At 43.9% G+C, this 14,293-nt stretch overlaps 1 protein-coding gene across 2 annotated transcripts in view; it reads right to left on the bottom strand.

Moving 5' to 3' along the window:
* Nucleotides 1-2,718: 2,718 nt before the first annotated feature.
* Nucleotides 2,719-14,293, bottom strand: part of LOC110537022 (calcium channel, voltage-dependent, gamma subunit 8b) — a 37,253-nt gene continuing 25,678 nt past the window's right edge. For both annotated transcript variants that reach the window (XM_021622737.2, XM_021622742.2), the window contains exons 4-6: nt 5,683-5,766; nt 4,054-4,194; nt 2,719-3,718 (exon numbers count right to left, since the gene is read on the bottom strand). In XM_021622737.2, coding sequence (XP_021478412.1) covers nt 2,904-3,718; nt 4,054-4,194; nt 5,683-5,766 — 1,040 coding nt within the window. In that variant the 3' untranslated portion in view covers nt 2,719-2,903. The remainder of the gene's footprint in view (nt 3,719-4,053; nt 4,195-5,682; nt 5,767-14,293) is intronic.

The following is a 14,293-nucleotide window of genomic DNA, read 5'->3' as shown; positions in this document are numbered from 1 at the left end:
CCATGTCCGTTCCCTTCCTTTTGGACCCCCTCTGCCCTAATTGTCCAAGGGGGGGTACAGAGACCACCAACACACATACACTCTAGCCCTCCACCGCTCCCATTGAGCAGAAACTGAAACCAGTGCTGACACATGACACGGTGTTCAGATAGTATATATAGCTGTTTAATGGTTCTGCACAGCCTCTTTGACGAGAGCAATAGAAGCACTTCTGGCTTGTACCAGGTGTACACCTCAGAGTGTACACCTCACACCTCAGAGTGTACACCTCACACCTCAGAGTGTACACCTCACACCTCAGAGTGTACACCTCACACCCCAGAGTGTGTGGTATGTAGCACCTCTTTCCAGGCTGGATCACAACCGGCCGTGATTGGGAGTCCCATAGGGCGGCGCACAATTGGCCCAGCGTCGTCCGGGTTTGGCCGGGGTAGGCCGTCATTGTAAATAAGAATTTGTTCTTAACTGGCTTGCCTAGTTAAATAAAGGTTAAATAAAAAATAATAATAATACAAATTCCTGGTTATATAAAGTAAATAAATAAAATACTGTGGTCACATTCATTAACAGGATAGTGCAAATAAATGTTTTCATACCTTTGGTCTAAAGTTGTGTCAAGTCTCTCTCTCTCTGTCTGTCATTCCCGCCAACTCTCACTTTTTCTATTCTTTCTCTCTCTGTCATTCCCTCCATCTCTCTCTCTCTCCATCCCTTGACCATCTCATGCTGTCACTCCTTTAAAGAAAATAATCATCAGTCTGTAAATCGGTCTGTTAATGTTTTTTTTATAAACTTCGTGCAATACAGTGTTTGAGTTTATCACACATTTAGATAAACCATAATCATTTTGTCTAGATATATCTATTCTCAACTACATAGTATTCATATTGCCCACATAAATGCTATCTGTGTGCAGTTTTGTCACATTATTATATTTTTCTCTCAAATTAAATTAAAAGAAGAAACTAAAATCCAAAAGAATGTGGAAGCGTCAGGTGGTTTCATTTCCTTTCCCCAGTCTGTAATGTAGCGGGGTGTCCAATAGTGTCCATCCCAGTTCTGCCATCACACAATACATGAGGTGCAGGAGAGTGTTTACACGTGTATACATTCTCATCAACATAAACAGAAGGGGTCAAAGTTCAAGGTTCAAGGGTCACGTGGGAAGCACAGTGAGAGTTTTTTCTTTGGGGGTGGGGTTTGGATGTTCGTCTCCATAGTGATTCTGTCATGGGTCATGTGACAGAGGAGAAGACATGCCCAAAACGGGCAGGGCGGGGCCAAGCTAGGGTGGGGCAGGGCAGGGCAGGGTGGGGAGAGGCAGCACACCCCATGAGAACTGGGGGGTAGCCTGTACCCATACAGAGGATCAAAAACACATCACCCTCCCCTTCCCAAAATACACACCCTGTTTTCATACCAGAGGTCCTAAAGAAAGTATTTATAGAGTTTGCAAATATAGGTATGCGTTAATTACAATGTACATGTTTCATTTCAAAAGTTCTCTATAGCATATTTTAACCCCCCACCTCCGTCCCCACATTTATTTAATTGACATTTTTCATTGTCAATTTCATTTTAATAATGGATGGATAGCATGTCTGTTGTGTCTGTTCTAAAGAATAATTTTGGGTCTCTCGCTTGTAGAAAATAATGAATAAATGTTTCTCTTCTTTTCTCCAGGTGACACGTTTCACCTGTTTTCTCTGTACAAATATATCAGTTTCTCTTTTTCTCTCCTCAAGACAGAGGTTTCTGTTAATGCCCAGAAAACAAACATCTTCAACACGACTACAGCTACGACTACTGCTAACATTGATTAGAATGGAACTCAGACTAACATAGGCCCATAGAAAACAGACTCAGAATAACACTGAAGTTGCTCAGTTGCCTCAGTCACTCACTTATTGTAGCCTTCAGTTACAATATTGGAAGACAATGTACAGTATTAACACAACTTAACTGTGTGTTAGAACCAAGGGGTAGAAAATCCAAATAGAGGTAAAAATAAATTAACTGCACTTCACCAAAGAACAAGTTGTAATAATAGTAATAATAATACATTACATATTATATATTATATATCATTATTATTATTAGATAAAAATGTAATCATATAAATCATAATACACACTCGTCTTCTCATACATTGTAGACACTCATGCTTGACACCAATGACACAGTTACACAGCCCACTGATCATACCAGCGTGTCTGTGTTTAAGAAATTCACAGTAAACGTCGTCAGGATCCAAAATCAGAGTGAAAATTATACAAATCATATCATCATTCTAAAACGATAGCATTGCAAACAGAGCTAGCTCGTAATAACGCTAATAATAATCACAACAACATTTGACGTCAAATATGATCAGAGTTAGTATTGCACTAAAGAAAGTGGATTGTTTAAAATAGTAGCCCAAGGTTCATCGCGTTGGATCATTAACAAAATAAATGATTTCTAGTGCGTTGGAATAGTAAAATAGTTTAGTGTGAAAGTTCATTATTGTTGTAATTATCACGTTCTGTTTTACTTGTTTCCTTTTGTTTCTCAGTGAGATACTGTAGACTAATTATAACAGTGAAAAAGATTCTCTCTCTCCTCTCCATTCCTTTATCTCAATACCCTTTAATACTCCTTTATCCCAATCCCCCTCTCTATATCTCTCTCTCTCTTCCTTCCCTTTCCTCCCCCCCCCCCCCCCCCCCCCCTCCTCTCTACACGGGTGTTGTCTTCCTGTTGAGCGTATTGGAGTTGCTCTCTCTCTCTTCCTTCCCTGTTCCCTCCCTCTCTCCCCCCCCTCCTCTCTACACGGGTGTTGTCTTCCTGTTGAGTGTATTGGAGTTGCTCTCTCTATCTCCCTTTAGCTTGTCCAGCGTTCCCTCCCTCTCCCCCCCTCCTCTCTACACGGGTGTTGTCTTCCTGTTGAGCGTATTGGAGTTGCTCTCTCTATCTCCCTTTAGCCTGTCCAGCGTTCCCATCCCTCGTTCTCTCTCCACCGTGGACGAGGAGAAGGGTGGGGGCCCCGAGCCCACCGAGTTGCCCATGGGTGCGTTGGAGTTGGAGGAATTCTGGGACAGCGAGGGGTTGTGGGACTTCAGAGAGGGCAGTGTGCCGCTCATCATCACACCCCCTCCTCCCCCTCCTCCCCCGTCCTTGGGGAAGCAGTTGTGGAGCTGGTAGAGGGTGGCGCGGTCCACGGTGCCGTACATGGGGGGCAGGCCAGCCAGCTTGGGGTCGCGGGACAGAGTGTAGAGGGAGATGTCGCCCCCCGCCAGGGTGGTGTGGGAGCGAGAGTGAGGGTTGGGCAGCGTGGCCACAGACATGGGCCCCTGGGAGAGCATGGCCGAGGGGGGCAGGCCAAAGTTCTTCCCCCCGCCTCCCCCCACCGGCGAGGGGTCTCGGGAGCGTGAGGGGTCAGTAGAGCGGGATGAGGAGCGGGAGCGACGGCGGAAGCGGTAGCTGGGTAGGCGGAGCATGGCGTGCGTGGTCCCCTTGAAGATGTCAGTGCGCGAGCGGCAGCGAAGCTCCTTGTTCTTTTCGATGTAGATGTTGACGGCCAGAACGCCCACCATCTCAGCCATGATGAAGGACAGGCCTCCGAAGTAGAAGGACCAGCCGTAGCTGTACTGCCACTTCTTGTCCTCGTCCTTCTTAGGGGAGATGTCTCCCAGCGCTGCAGAGATGTACACGATCACACCGATGATGTTGCTCAGACCTGGGGGAGACAGGGGATAGATGAGGATATACAAGCACACATGCACACACACACACACACATGCACTAACGCACATAGATGAGGATATATACACACGTACACACATGCACACACACACGGGGAGGATACACATGCACACACAGACACATAGACACACTCTCTCTCTCTCTGTCATGTTATCCAGAACAGGAGAGCAAGAGGAAAAACATGACTTTACATCAACAGAACATAAACATATGTATACATACTAAGAGACATAGATAGACACATAAAGACACAGAAATAATCACATACACAGACACACAGACAGGTCTGACAGGAGTTAGTTAGTGCACCTGCAGCCACAAAGAGAATGCCTGCTCCCAGGACGATGTTCCTCTTGTGCTTATAGAAGCGACTGAGACCGATACACACCCCTCCCATCAACAGCAGGATAGCACTGAGGATAGGGAAGATGTTGGAAGCCCTGACCATACCTACAGAGAGAGAGGGACAGGAGAGAGACGGGGAGAGTGAGGGGAAGTGAGAGAGAACAAGTAATTGAGAAGAAGAGAGAGAAGAGAGTGAGAGAGGAAGAGAGAGAGAAGAAGAAGAGAGAGGAAGCAGGTGATAAAGAGAGAGGGAGGGGAAGTGAGAGAGAACAAGTGAGAGAGAAGTAGAGAGAAAGAGAGAGAGAATAAGAGAGAGAGGAAGTTGGTGATAAAGAGAGAGGGAGGGGAAAGAGAAAAGGTCAAAGTAGCAGATAGAATCAGAGGGAGAAGATGAGAAATAAACAGCTCTATTCTGCTGTGAGCAAATTAATTACCATGTGGCCAAGCTAGTGAGTGTTTAATGTATCAGGTCTTTCCCAAGAGGCATCAACTCTGATACCCCCAAGACACCCACACACACACACACACACACACACACACACACACACACACACACACACACACACACACACACACACACACACACACACACACACACACCACCATCCCTTTTTCCCTTCTAGGACATAGGCCAGAGGACAGAAATGCCAAAGTAAATGCCAGCCAAATGCAGAGGCTACATAGTAAACAGTACACAGTCTTCTCCTGCTGCATTGTGGGGCGGGCACACATGGTGCATGATGGAACACCCACACAGGTGTGGCCTGGAGGAACACCCGTGAACTAGGGCAGCACATTAGCCCTCAACTTCATTCAAACACTAACATGTTTAATTCAAACACAGCCTATTTCCTCCCGGTCTTCAGGAGTGAGATCTAACTACTCTATGTGGTCTAAGGCTTCTGTAAAAAGTGGTTTACAGTTGTGGATGAGTTACAGCTGTGTATCAGTTATGGGAAACTCCCGTCCTGGGGGTGGCAACAGTGTGTGCAGGGTTTTGTTCCAGCCCTGCCCAACACACCTGTTCAAATGATTTTCATTTTAGACCACAAAAAATTGTCAAAGACTCCAGCCACTCAAATCGTAGACTGTTCTCTTGCTACCGCGCGGCAAGTCGTCCTGGAGCACCAAGTCTAGGTCCAAAAGGCTCCTGATCAGCTTCTACCCCTAAGCCATAAGACTGCTGAACAATTCAGCAATGTACACTGCTGCTATTTGCTGTTTATTATCTATGCATAGTCACTTTACCCCTACCTACATGTACAAAATACCTTGACTAACCTGTATCCCCACACATTGACTCGGTACCGGTACCCCCTGTATATAGCCTCATTATTGTTATTTTATTGTGCTACTTTTTATTATTTTTTACTTTAGTTTATTTAGTAAATATTATCTTAATTATTTTTTCTCTTAAAACTGCATTGTTGGTTAAGGGCTTGTCAGTCAGCATTTCAATGTAAGGTCAACTACACCTGTTGTATTTGGCGCATGTGACTAATAACATTTGATTTAATTTGAATCAGGTATATTAGAGCTGGGCTGGAACAAAAGCCTGCATCTCCACTTCAGGTCCATCAGATGTTGACTTACGTAGAACATACTCTGGCCCATCATGGTCAAAGTCAGCATCCTCAGGGAAGTGGTTGATCTGAGAACACACTCCCCTCTTCACCCCTGAAAGAGAGAGAGAGAGAGAGAGGGAGGGGTGGGGTTAGAACAGAATACACACACTCTCTATCTCACACACACACACACACACACACACACACACGCTCGCGCACACACGCGCGCACATACACACACTTTACACATCAGCACATGCATCAACTCCACTCCACAGAGATTCATCAGAAAAAGAAACAGCAGTTTATATTAGCATATAAAAAGAGAGCAAGAGAGAAAGAGGAAGAGAATAAGGCATGAGAGAGAGAAACTGCAGACTGGTTGTGCCTCAGGTTCTGTCCTGTCATTGTTCACCCTTCCCAGGTAGGTCTGAGGACAGAACAGTACGCATCCCCAACACAAAACATCCACAATCTCTGCCCTTAGGAACTGATTCTAGATCAGATGTCCTTGACCCGTTAAGGTCATGCAGTATCTCATTAGTATCACACTCACATACATACATGATTTGTCATCAGGTGCTGGGTAGAAAAATACTAATGTAAAATATTTAATGTAGAAAGGGTACCAGCATATACAGTGGGGAGAACAAGTATTTGATACACTGACGATCTTGCAGGTTTTCCTACTTACAAAGCATGTAGAGGTCTGTAATTTTTATCATAGGTACACTTCAACTGTGAGAGACGGAATCTAAAAATCTAAAAAATCCAGAAAATCACATTGTATGATTTTTAAGTAATTAATTTGCAGTTTATTGCATGACATAAGTATTTGATCACCTACCAACCAGTAAGAATTCTGGCTCTCACAGACCTGTTAGTTTTTCTTTAAGAAGCCCTCCTGTTCTCCACTCATTACCTGTATTAACTACACGTTTGAACTCGTTACCTGTATAAAAGACACCTGTCTACACACTCAATCAAACAGAATCGAACCTCTCCACAATGGCCAAGACCAGAGAGCTGTGTAAGGACATCAGGGCTAAATTGTAGACCTGCACAAGGCTAGGATGGACTACAGAACAATAGGCAAGCAGCTTGGTGAGAAGGCAACAACTGTTGGCGCAATTATTAGAAAATGGAAGAAGTTCAAGATGACGGTCAATTACCCTCGGTCTGGGGCTCCATGCAAGATCTCACCTCGTGGGGCATCAATGATCATGAGGAAGGTGAAGGATCAGCCCAGAACTACACGGCAGGACCTGGTCAATGACCTGAAGAGAACTGGGACCACAGTCTCAAAGAAAACTATTAGTAACACACTACGCCGCCATGGATTAAAATCCTGCAGCGCACGCAAGGTCCCCCTGCTCAAGCCAGCGCATGTCCAGGACCATCTGAAGTTTGCCAATGACCATCTGGATGATCCAGAGGAGGAATGGGAGAAGGTCATGTGGTCTGATGAGACAAAAATAGAGCTTTTTGGTTTAAACTCCACTCGCCGTGTTTGGAGGAGGAAGAAGGATGAGTACAACCCCAAGAACACCATCCCAACCGTGAAGCATGGAGGTGGAAACATTCTTTGGGGATGCTTTTCTGAAAGGGGACAGGACGACTGCACAGTATTGAGGGGAGGAGGGATGGGGCCATGTATTGCGAGAGCTTGGCCAACAACCTCCTTCCCTCAGTAAGAGCATTGAAGATAGGTTGTGGCTGGGTCTTCCAGCATGACAACGACCCGAAACACACAGCCAGGGCAACTAAGGAGTGGCTCCGTAAGAAGCATCTCAAGGTCCTGGAGTGGCCTAGCCAGTCTCCAGACCTGAACCCAATAGTCCGTATTTCCCAGCCACTAAACCTGAAGGATCTGAAGAAGGTCTGTATGGAGGAGTTGGCCAAAATCCCTGCTGCAGTGTGTGCAAAACTGGTCAAGAATTACAGGAAACTTATGATCTCTGTAATTGCAGACAAAGGTTTCTGTACCAAATATTAAGGTCTGCTTTTCTGATGTATCAAATACTTATGTCATGCAATACAATGCTAATTAATTACTTAAAAATCATACAACGTGATTTTTGTGATTTTTGTAGACCTCTACATGCTTTGTAAGTAGGAAAACCTGCAAAATCGGCAGTGCATCAAATACTTGTTCTCCCCACTGTATGTATGTATAGTTCTAATAAGAAAGGTTTTATTTAGAGTGAACCACAGCTACCAATATTCACTTAATAGTAATTTCACTGTGGTCCTTTCTGAATAAGAGCATGCAGTAACTGAATGGACACACTAACTCACCCCCACACACACCCCAACACAGAGAGCCATCCATACAGGCAGACAGGCAGACAGATAGCTACCCGCTGGGGTCTTGTGGCTCTATTGCAGACAGACAGATGGACGGACGGACGCACGGTGATGACAGCACACGACTGGTGCTGGCTGATGGATGGATTGTGAGAGAGTTGGAGTGATGGAATGATGAGACACAGACGGAGGAGGGAGAGAAGGACAGATGTGGGGTGAGCTTGTCTCTTTCTCATAGTTCTTTTATTTCCATGGTTGTTGTCTGTAAAGAAAGAGATGGGGGCACAGAGTGTCAGCTAAACCCCCTGACAGACGCCATTTTGGCTCTAAACCAGGAAGTAGTTCCCCATTGGTACAGATCTAGGATCAGTTAACCCTCTCTCCCAATGCTAACCATAACCATTAGGTGGGAAAACCAGTATCTAGGGAGCAACTACTCTACAGCTGTACTGGCTACTCCTGAAACAGAGAAACAGCTGTCTAGAGCCAAAATGACCTGAGTTTCACACACTTCCATTCACTTACCTGGTAACTCTGTAAGAAAAGTACTGGAGGGTGACACTGACCTACATGGGCAGTAGAGGCTACCTCTAAGTACTGCCCCAAAGATCAGTGTTCTCTATTTGAACCAGCACCACAACAGCATTCAATCTAAAGCATCAACACTCATATCACTGCTGTTGAATGGTGGCTTGTCTGATGCCATGCACATAAAACTCTTGCTCTCCATTGGTTTCAGTTGAATATTGAATATTTGCAGCCCACAATGTGATGTTAGGGGCCTATGACTAAAAGCTAAGGGAGAGACTGTACTGACCTACTAGTATTTTGCCTGGTTAAATAAAGGTACAAATAAATACAAATACAAATCTGGAATCCTCTCAACCTGCCGAATCAGATAATACCCCATCCACTCACTCCTTCGGCCCCTAACACAGCAAGGTGTGACATCCACCCGCGGGCTTAAATCTTTTAGAGACAATATGTCCTCTGTTTCCATTGCACCTACACTTCACTGCATCACTGCATGGCTTCTGAGCATCCATCTTGACTCAATACTCTAAGGACATCAAGGATGCTTGACCTCTAAGCCATACCAAAGCACTGAAGGCTCCACTGCACCACAGAGAGAAAGAGAGAAGAGAGAGAAAGAGAGGAGAGAGAGAAAGAAAGGGAAAGAGAGCGAGAGAGTCGAGAGAGAGAGAGAAATAGAGAGTGGGGAGGCAGAGAGAGCGTAAAGGGAGAGATAGCAGACAGAGGTAGAGGGAGTATGAGAGAGGCAGAGACGACAGAGAGGGAGAGTGGGAAGAGAGAGAGAACAGAGAGAGAGAGAGGGGGAGGGAGGGAGAGAGGGCAGAGTGAGAGTAAAGAGAGAGAGAGCAGAGAAAGGGAGAGAGATCGAGAGAGAGCATGAGAGCGAGCGCGAGAGAGAGACAGAGAGAGAGAGAGAGAGAGAGAGGAGCACTGCAGCATTGCTGTGAGGGCTGGGGCTTATCTCTAATTGGCTGCTTTGTTATCAGGAAGCTTAGAGATGAGGATAAATGAGCTTTGCACAATGACCAGGCCAAGGATGGGATTTACCCTGCATGCCTTATAGAGGAGTAGTGACAGGACTACAAACATACGGCAGCTAGCTAACACCATTCATTCAGCTTCAACTACTGTCCTATTCTGTCCCATCCAGCCCTGTCCTGTCTTCCCCCTTCTAAAGCCTGTATGTCAGAGCAGCAGTTAAATGTATTATAAATTAGCTGCTTGTTCCGCAGTGAAGATGGTGTGATGGCTACTGTCATTTTCAGAGATCCCGTCAGCTAAATCGCTGGGCTGGTGCAGGGTTGGGCAACAGGTTCTGCAGTGAGTTTGTAGGGCCAGCTGTAATATACCTGATTCAGCTTAACAAAGGCTTGATGGATCTAGTTGAATCAGGTTTCCAACACATGGTTGGTGAGCACAGTGCTAGTGGGTGATGCGTGTAAGGTAGGTTATATATTAAATACAGTGATGGAAGGAATGGGGTGAGATGAGAGGGGTTCTTTTCAGGTGATTTCAACTTCCTGATCTGTTGACACAATGGAACATGAGGAACACTGTATACTGTACATCTAGACCATCAGCTCCTGTTACCTACTTCACCACTGGGGTCATCCTTAGTTCAGGGATGAAGTGGTATCCTTATGACAAATTCATTTGAAGGGTAGAAATTACAATCTCCCCAAACATCCAGTGTTCATAGATAAAGTGCCTGTACTGTACTAGCTCTCTGCATAGACACAGCTCAGACCTCTTCTCTTTAACTTCATGTGAACCCTCTCTAAAGCTGTTGTTCTTATGCACAACGCATCACCGGGCGCAAACTACCTGCCCTCCAGGACACCTACAGCACCCGATGTCACAAGGCCAAAAAGATAATCAAGGACAACAACCACCCGAGCCACTGCCTGTTCACCCCGCTATCATCCAGAAGGCGAGGTCAGTACAGGTGCATCAAAGCTGGGACCGAGAGACTGAAAAACAGCCTCTATCTCAAGGCCATCAGACTGTTAAATAGCCATCACTAACACAGAAAGGCTGCTGCCCTATATACACAGACTTGAAATCATTGGCCACTTTATTAAATGGATCACTAGTCACTTTAATAATGTCATTTTAGTAATGTTTACACATCTCGCATTACTCATCTCATATATACACTACATTCAAACGTTTAGGGCCACTTAGAAATTTCCTTGTTTTTGAAAGAAAACCTTTTTTTTTGTCCATTAAAATAACATAAAATTGATCAGAAATACAGTGTAGACATTGTTAATGTTGTAAATGACTATTGTAGCTGGAAACGGCTGATTTCTTGTGGAATATCTACATAGGTGTACAGAGGCCAATTATCAGCAACCATCACTCCTGTGTTCCAATAGCACGTTGTGTTAGCTAACCCAAGTTTATAATTTTAAAAGGCTAATTGATCATTAGAAAAACCTTTTGCAATTATGTTAGCACAGCTGAAAACGTTTGTTCTGATTAAAGAAGCAATAAAACTGGCCTTCTTTAGACTAGTTGAGTATCTGGAGCATCAGCATTTGTGGGTTCGATTACAGGCTCAAAATGGCCAGAAACAAAGACCTTTCTTCTGAAACTCGTCAGTCTATTCTTGTTCTGAGAAATGAAGGCTATTCCATCCGAGAAATGTCCAAGAAACTGAAGATCTCGTACAATGCTGTGTACTACTCCCTTCACAGAACAGCACCAATTGCCTCTAACCAGAATAGAAAGAGGAGTGGGAAGCCCCGGTGCACGACTGAGCAAGAGGACAAGTATATTAGAGTGTCTTGTTTGAGAAACAGACACCTCACAAGTCCTCAACTGGCAGCTTCATTAAATAGTACCTGCAAAACACCAGTCTCAACGTCAACAGTGAAGAGGCGACTCCGGGATGCTGGACTTCTAGGCAGTTCTAAGTTACCCCAAACTTTGAAACAGTAGTATATATACTGTATTCTATACTATTCTACTGTATCTTAATGTAGTATATATACTGTATCTTAACTCTGACATTGCTCGTCCATATATTTAAATATTCTAAATTCCATTCCTTTACTTAGGTTTGTGTGTATTGGGTATATGTTGTGAAATTATTAGATATTACCTGTTAGATACTGCTGCATTGTAAGAACTAGAAGCACAAGCATTTCACTACACCCGCAATAACATCTGCTAAACACGTGTATGTGACCAATAACAATTGATTTGATGCTCCTTGGAAATCATTCAACAGAAACGTCCACTGGGAAAGTCTAGGAAAGGGTTTCCTCTTCCAGCATTTCCAAGTTCCAGATCTTCCAAGGAGCTCATAAACTCAGCATGTGCATTGCTGAGTGATGGTCTTTACGGCAGCACCGCTGACTACATAATTCCACTGAAACATATGGTAACCATACCATCCATTCACTCTCATCTGACACGAAACAACTGCACAACATCAACTCTGAGCTTCCCTGTAATGGACCCTCCATTCCATTCAGTCCTTATTCCTTTGGTAATGCATTAGGACACAGACATGAGGTCTGCACTGGAATTGCATCAGATCCAAAATGGCCACAGTCCTTACTTTGATCATACCAGCTATCACCAACTATTATCAGCTATTACCACCTATTTACCAACTATTACCAGATACAGTGGGGCAAAAAAGTTTTTAGTCAGCCACCAATTGTGCAAGTTCTCCCACTTAAAAAGATGAGAGAGGCCTGTAATTTTCATCATAGGTACACTTCAACTATGACAGACAAAATTCGATTTTTTTTTCTCCAGAAAATCACATTGTAGGATTTTTTATGAATTTATTTGCAAATTATGGTGGAAAATAAGTATTTGGTCAATAACAAAAGTTTATCTCAATACTTTGTTATATACCCTTTGTTGGCAATGACAGAGGTCACAAGGTTTTCACACACTGTTGCTGGTATTTTGGCCCATTCCTCCATGCAGATCTCCTCTAGAGCAGTGATGTTTTGGGGCTGCTGCTGGGCAACATGGACTTTCAACTCCCTCCAAAGATTTTCTATGGGGTTGAGATCTGGAGACTGGCTAGGCCACTCCAGGACCTTGAAATGCTTCTTATGAAGCCACTCCTTCATTGCCCGGGCGGTGTGTTTGGGATCATTGTCATGCTGAAAGACCCAGCCACGTTTCATCTTCAATGCCCTTGCTGATGGAAGGAGGTTTTCACTCAAAATCTCACGATACATGGCCCCATTCATTCTTTCCTTTACACGGATCAGTCGTCCTGGTCACTTTGCAGAAAAACATGATGTTTCCACCCCCATGCTTCACAGTAGGTACGCAACTCAGCATTCTTTGTCCTCCAAACACGGCGAGTTGAGTTTTTACCAAAAAGCTATATTTCTGACCATATGACATTCTCCCAATCTGCTTCTGGATCATCCAAATGCTCTCTAGCAAACTTCAGACAGGCCTGGACTTGTACTGGCTTAAGCAGGGGGACACGTCTGGCACTGCAGGATTTCCACCATAATTTGCAAATAAATTCATAAAAAATCCTACAATGTGATTTTTCTGGATTTTTTTTCTCATTTTGTCTCATTTTGTCTGTCATAGTGAAGTGTACCTATGATGAAAATTACAGGCCTCTCTCATCTTTTTAAGTGGGAGAACTTGCACAATTGGTGGCTGACTAAATGCTTTTTTGCCCCACTGTATTACCAACTAATTTAACCTATTACCAGCTATTACCAACTATTACCAGCTATTACCACCTTTTTCCAATCATTACCAGCTATTACCAGCTTATTCCAGCTTTCACCAACTACTACCAACTATTACCACCTATGACCAGCTATTACCAGCTATGACCAGCTATGACCAGCTATGACCAACTATTACCAGCTACTACCACCTTTTTCCAATTATTACCAGCTATTACCAGCTTTTACCAGCTTTTACCAACTATTACCAGCCATTACCAGCTATGACCAACTATGACCAGCTATTACCAACTATTACCAGCTTTTACCAACTATTACTATCACATTCACTATATTATACATAGTATTTATAGTATCGAATCTCTTAACTGCAGTATGTAACTTTTTGGGTGACCCAACCAAATTCACATAGAAATGTGAGTTATAGATCTGTCATTCTCATTGAAAGCAAGTCTAAAATCAAACCACCCCCTGTACCCGGACTTTGTACTACTCCCCTCTGGGCACAGGTATAGGGCACTCGTCGGCAGGAAAAACACAACTAGACAATCATTTGTGCCAGGTGTGATATCCCTCCTTAATAGCTCGGGCTAATGTTCCTAGCGACCCAGTAAGGACAGCAGGCTAGTCTCTTTTTATTGGTATGTAACTGTTATGAAAATTGTATTGTCAATTTCTTCGTGTTTATACGACACTTTAAACGTGTACATGACACTGCAACAACATTTCCCCATGGGGACAATAAAGTCAGTAAAGTAAGAAGTGGTAGATCTGTTCTATATGAACTATTTCTATGCTTCCCATTCTTAAGTTTCATTTTTGCGTCTTTTACTTTCGGTTTTGTACACCAGCTTCAAACAGCTGAAACAACAATATTTTTGGGTAATGGAAATATATTTCACAGCGGTTTAGATGGTACAATGATTCTCTACACTATACCTGCTTGTTCTGTCACATAAACTGAAATTAGGAGAACTATTTGAATTTTAGCAACCAGGAAATGGGGGAATGATTTCTCCATAGCGCACCTTTAAATCTATAAAAGACATTAAGACAAAAGGCTTAAATGGAAGCAGTCCTAACTCATCCCCTCCAACATCACACGCACACACA

Source organism: Oncorhynchus mykiss, chromosome 2 (genome assembly GCF_013265735.2).
Source record: "Oncorhynchus mykiss isolate Arlee chromosome 2, USDA_OmykA_1.1, whole genome shotgun sequence".
NCBI lineage: Eukaryota > Metazoa > Chordata > Actinopteri > Salmoniformes > Salmonidae > Oncorhynchus > Oncorhynchus mykiss.
Note: the sequence above shows the minus strand (reverse complement) of the source record. Positions and strands in the feature narration are given on the sequence as shown.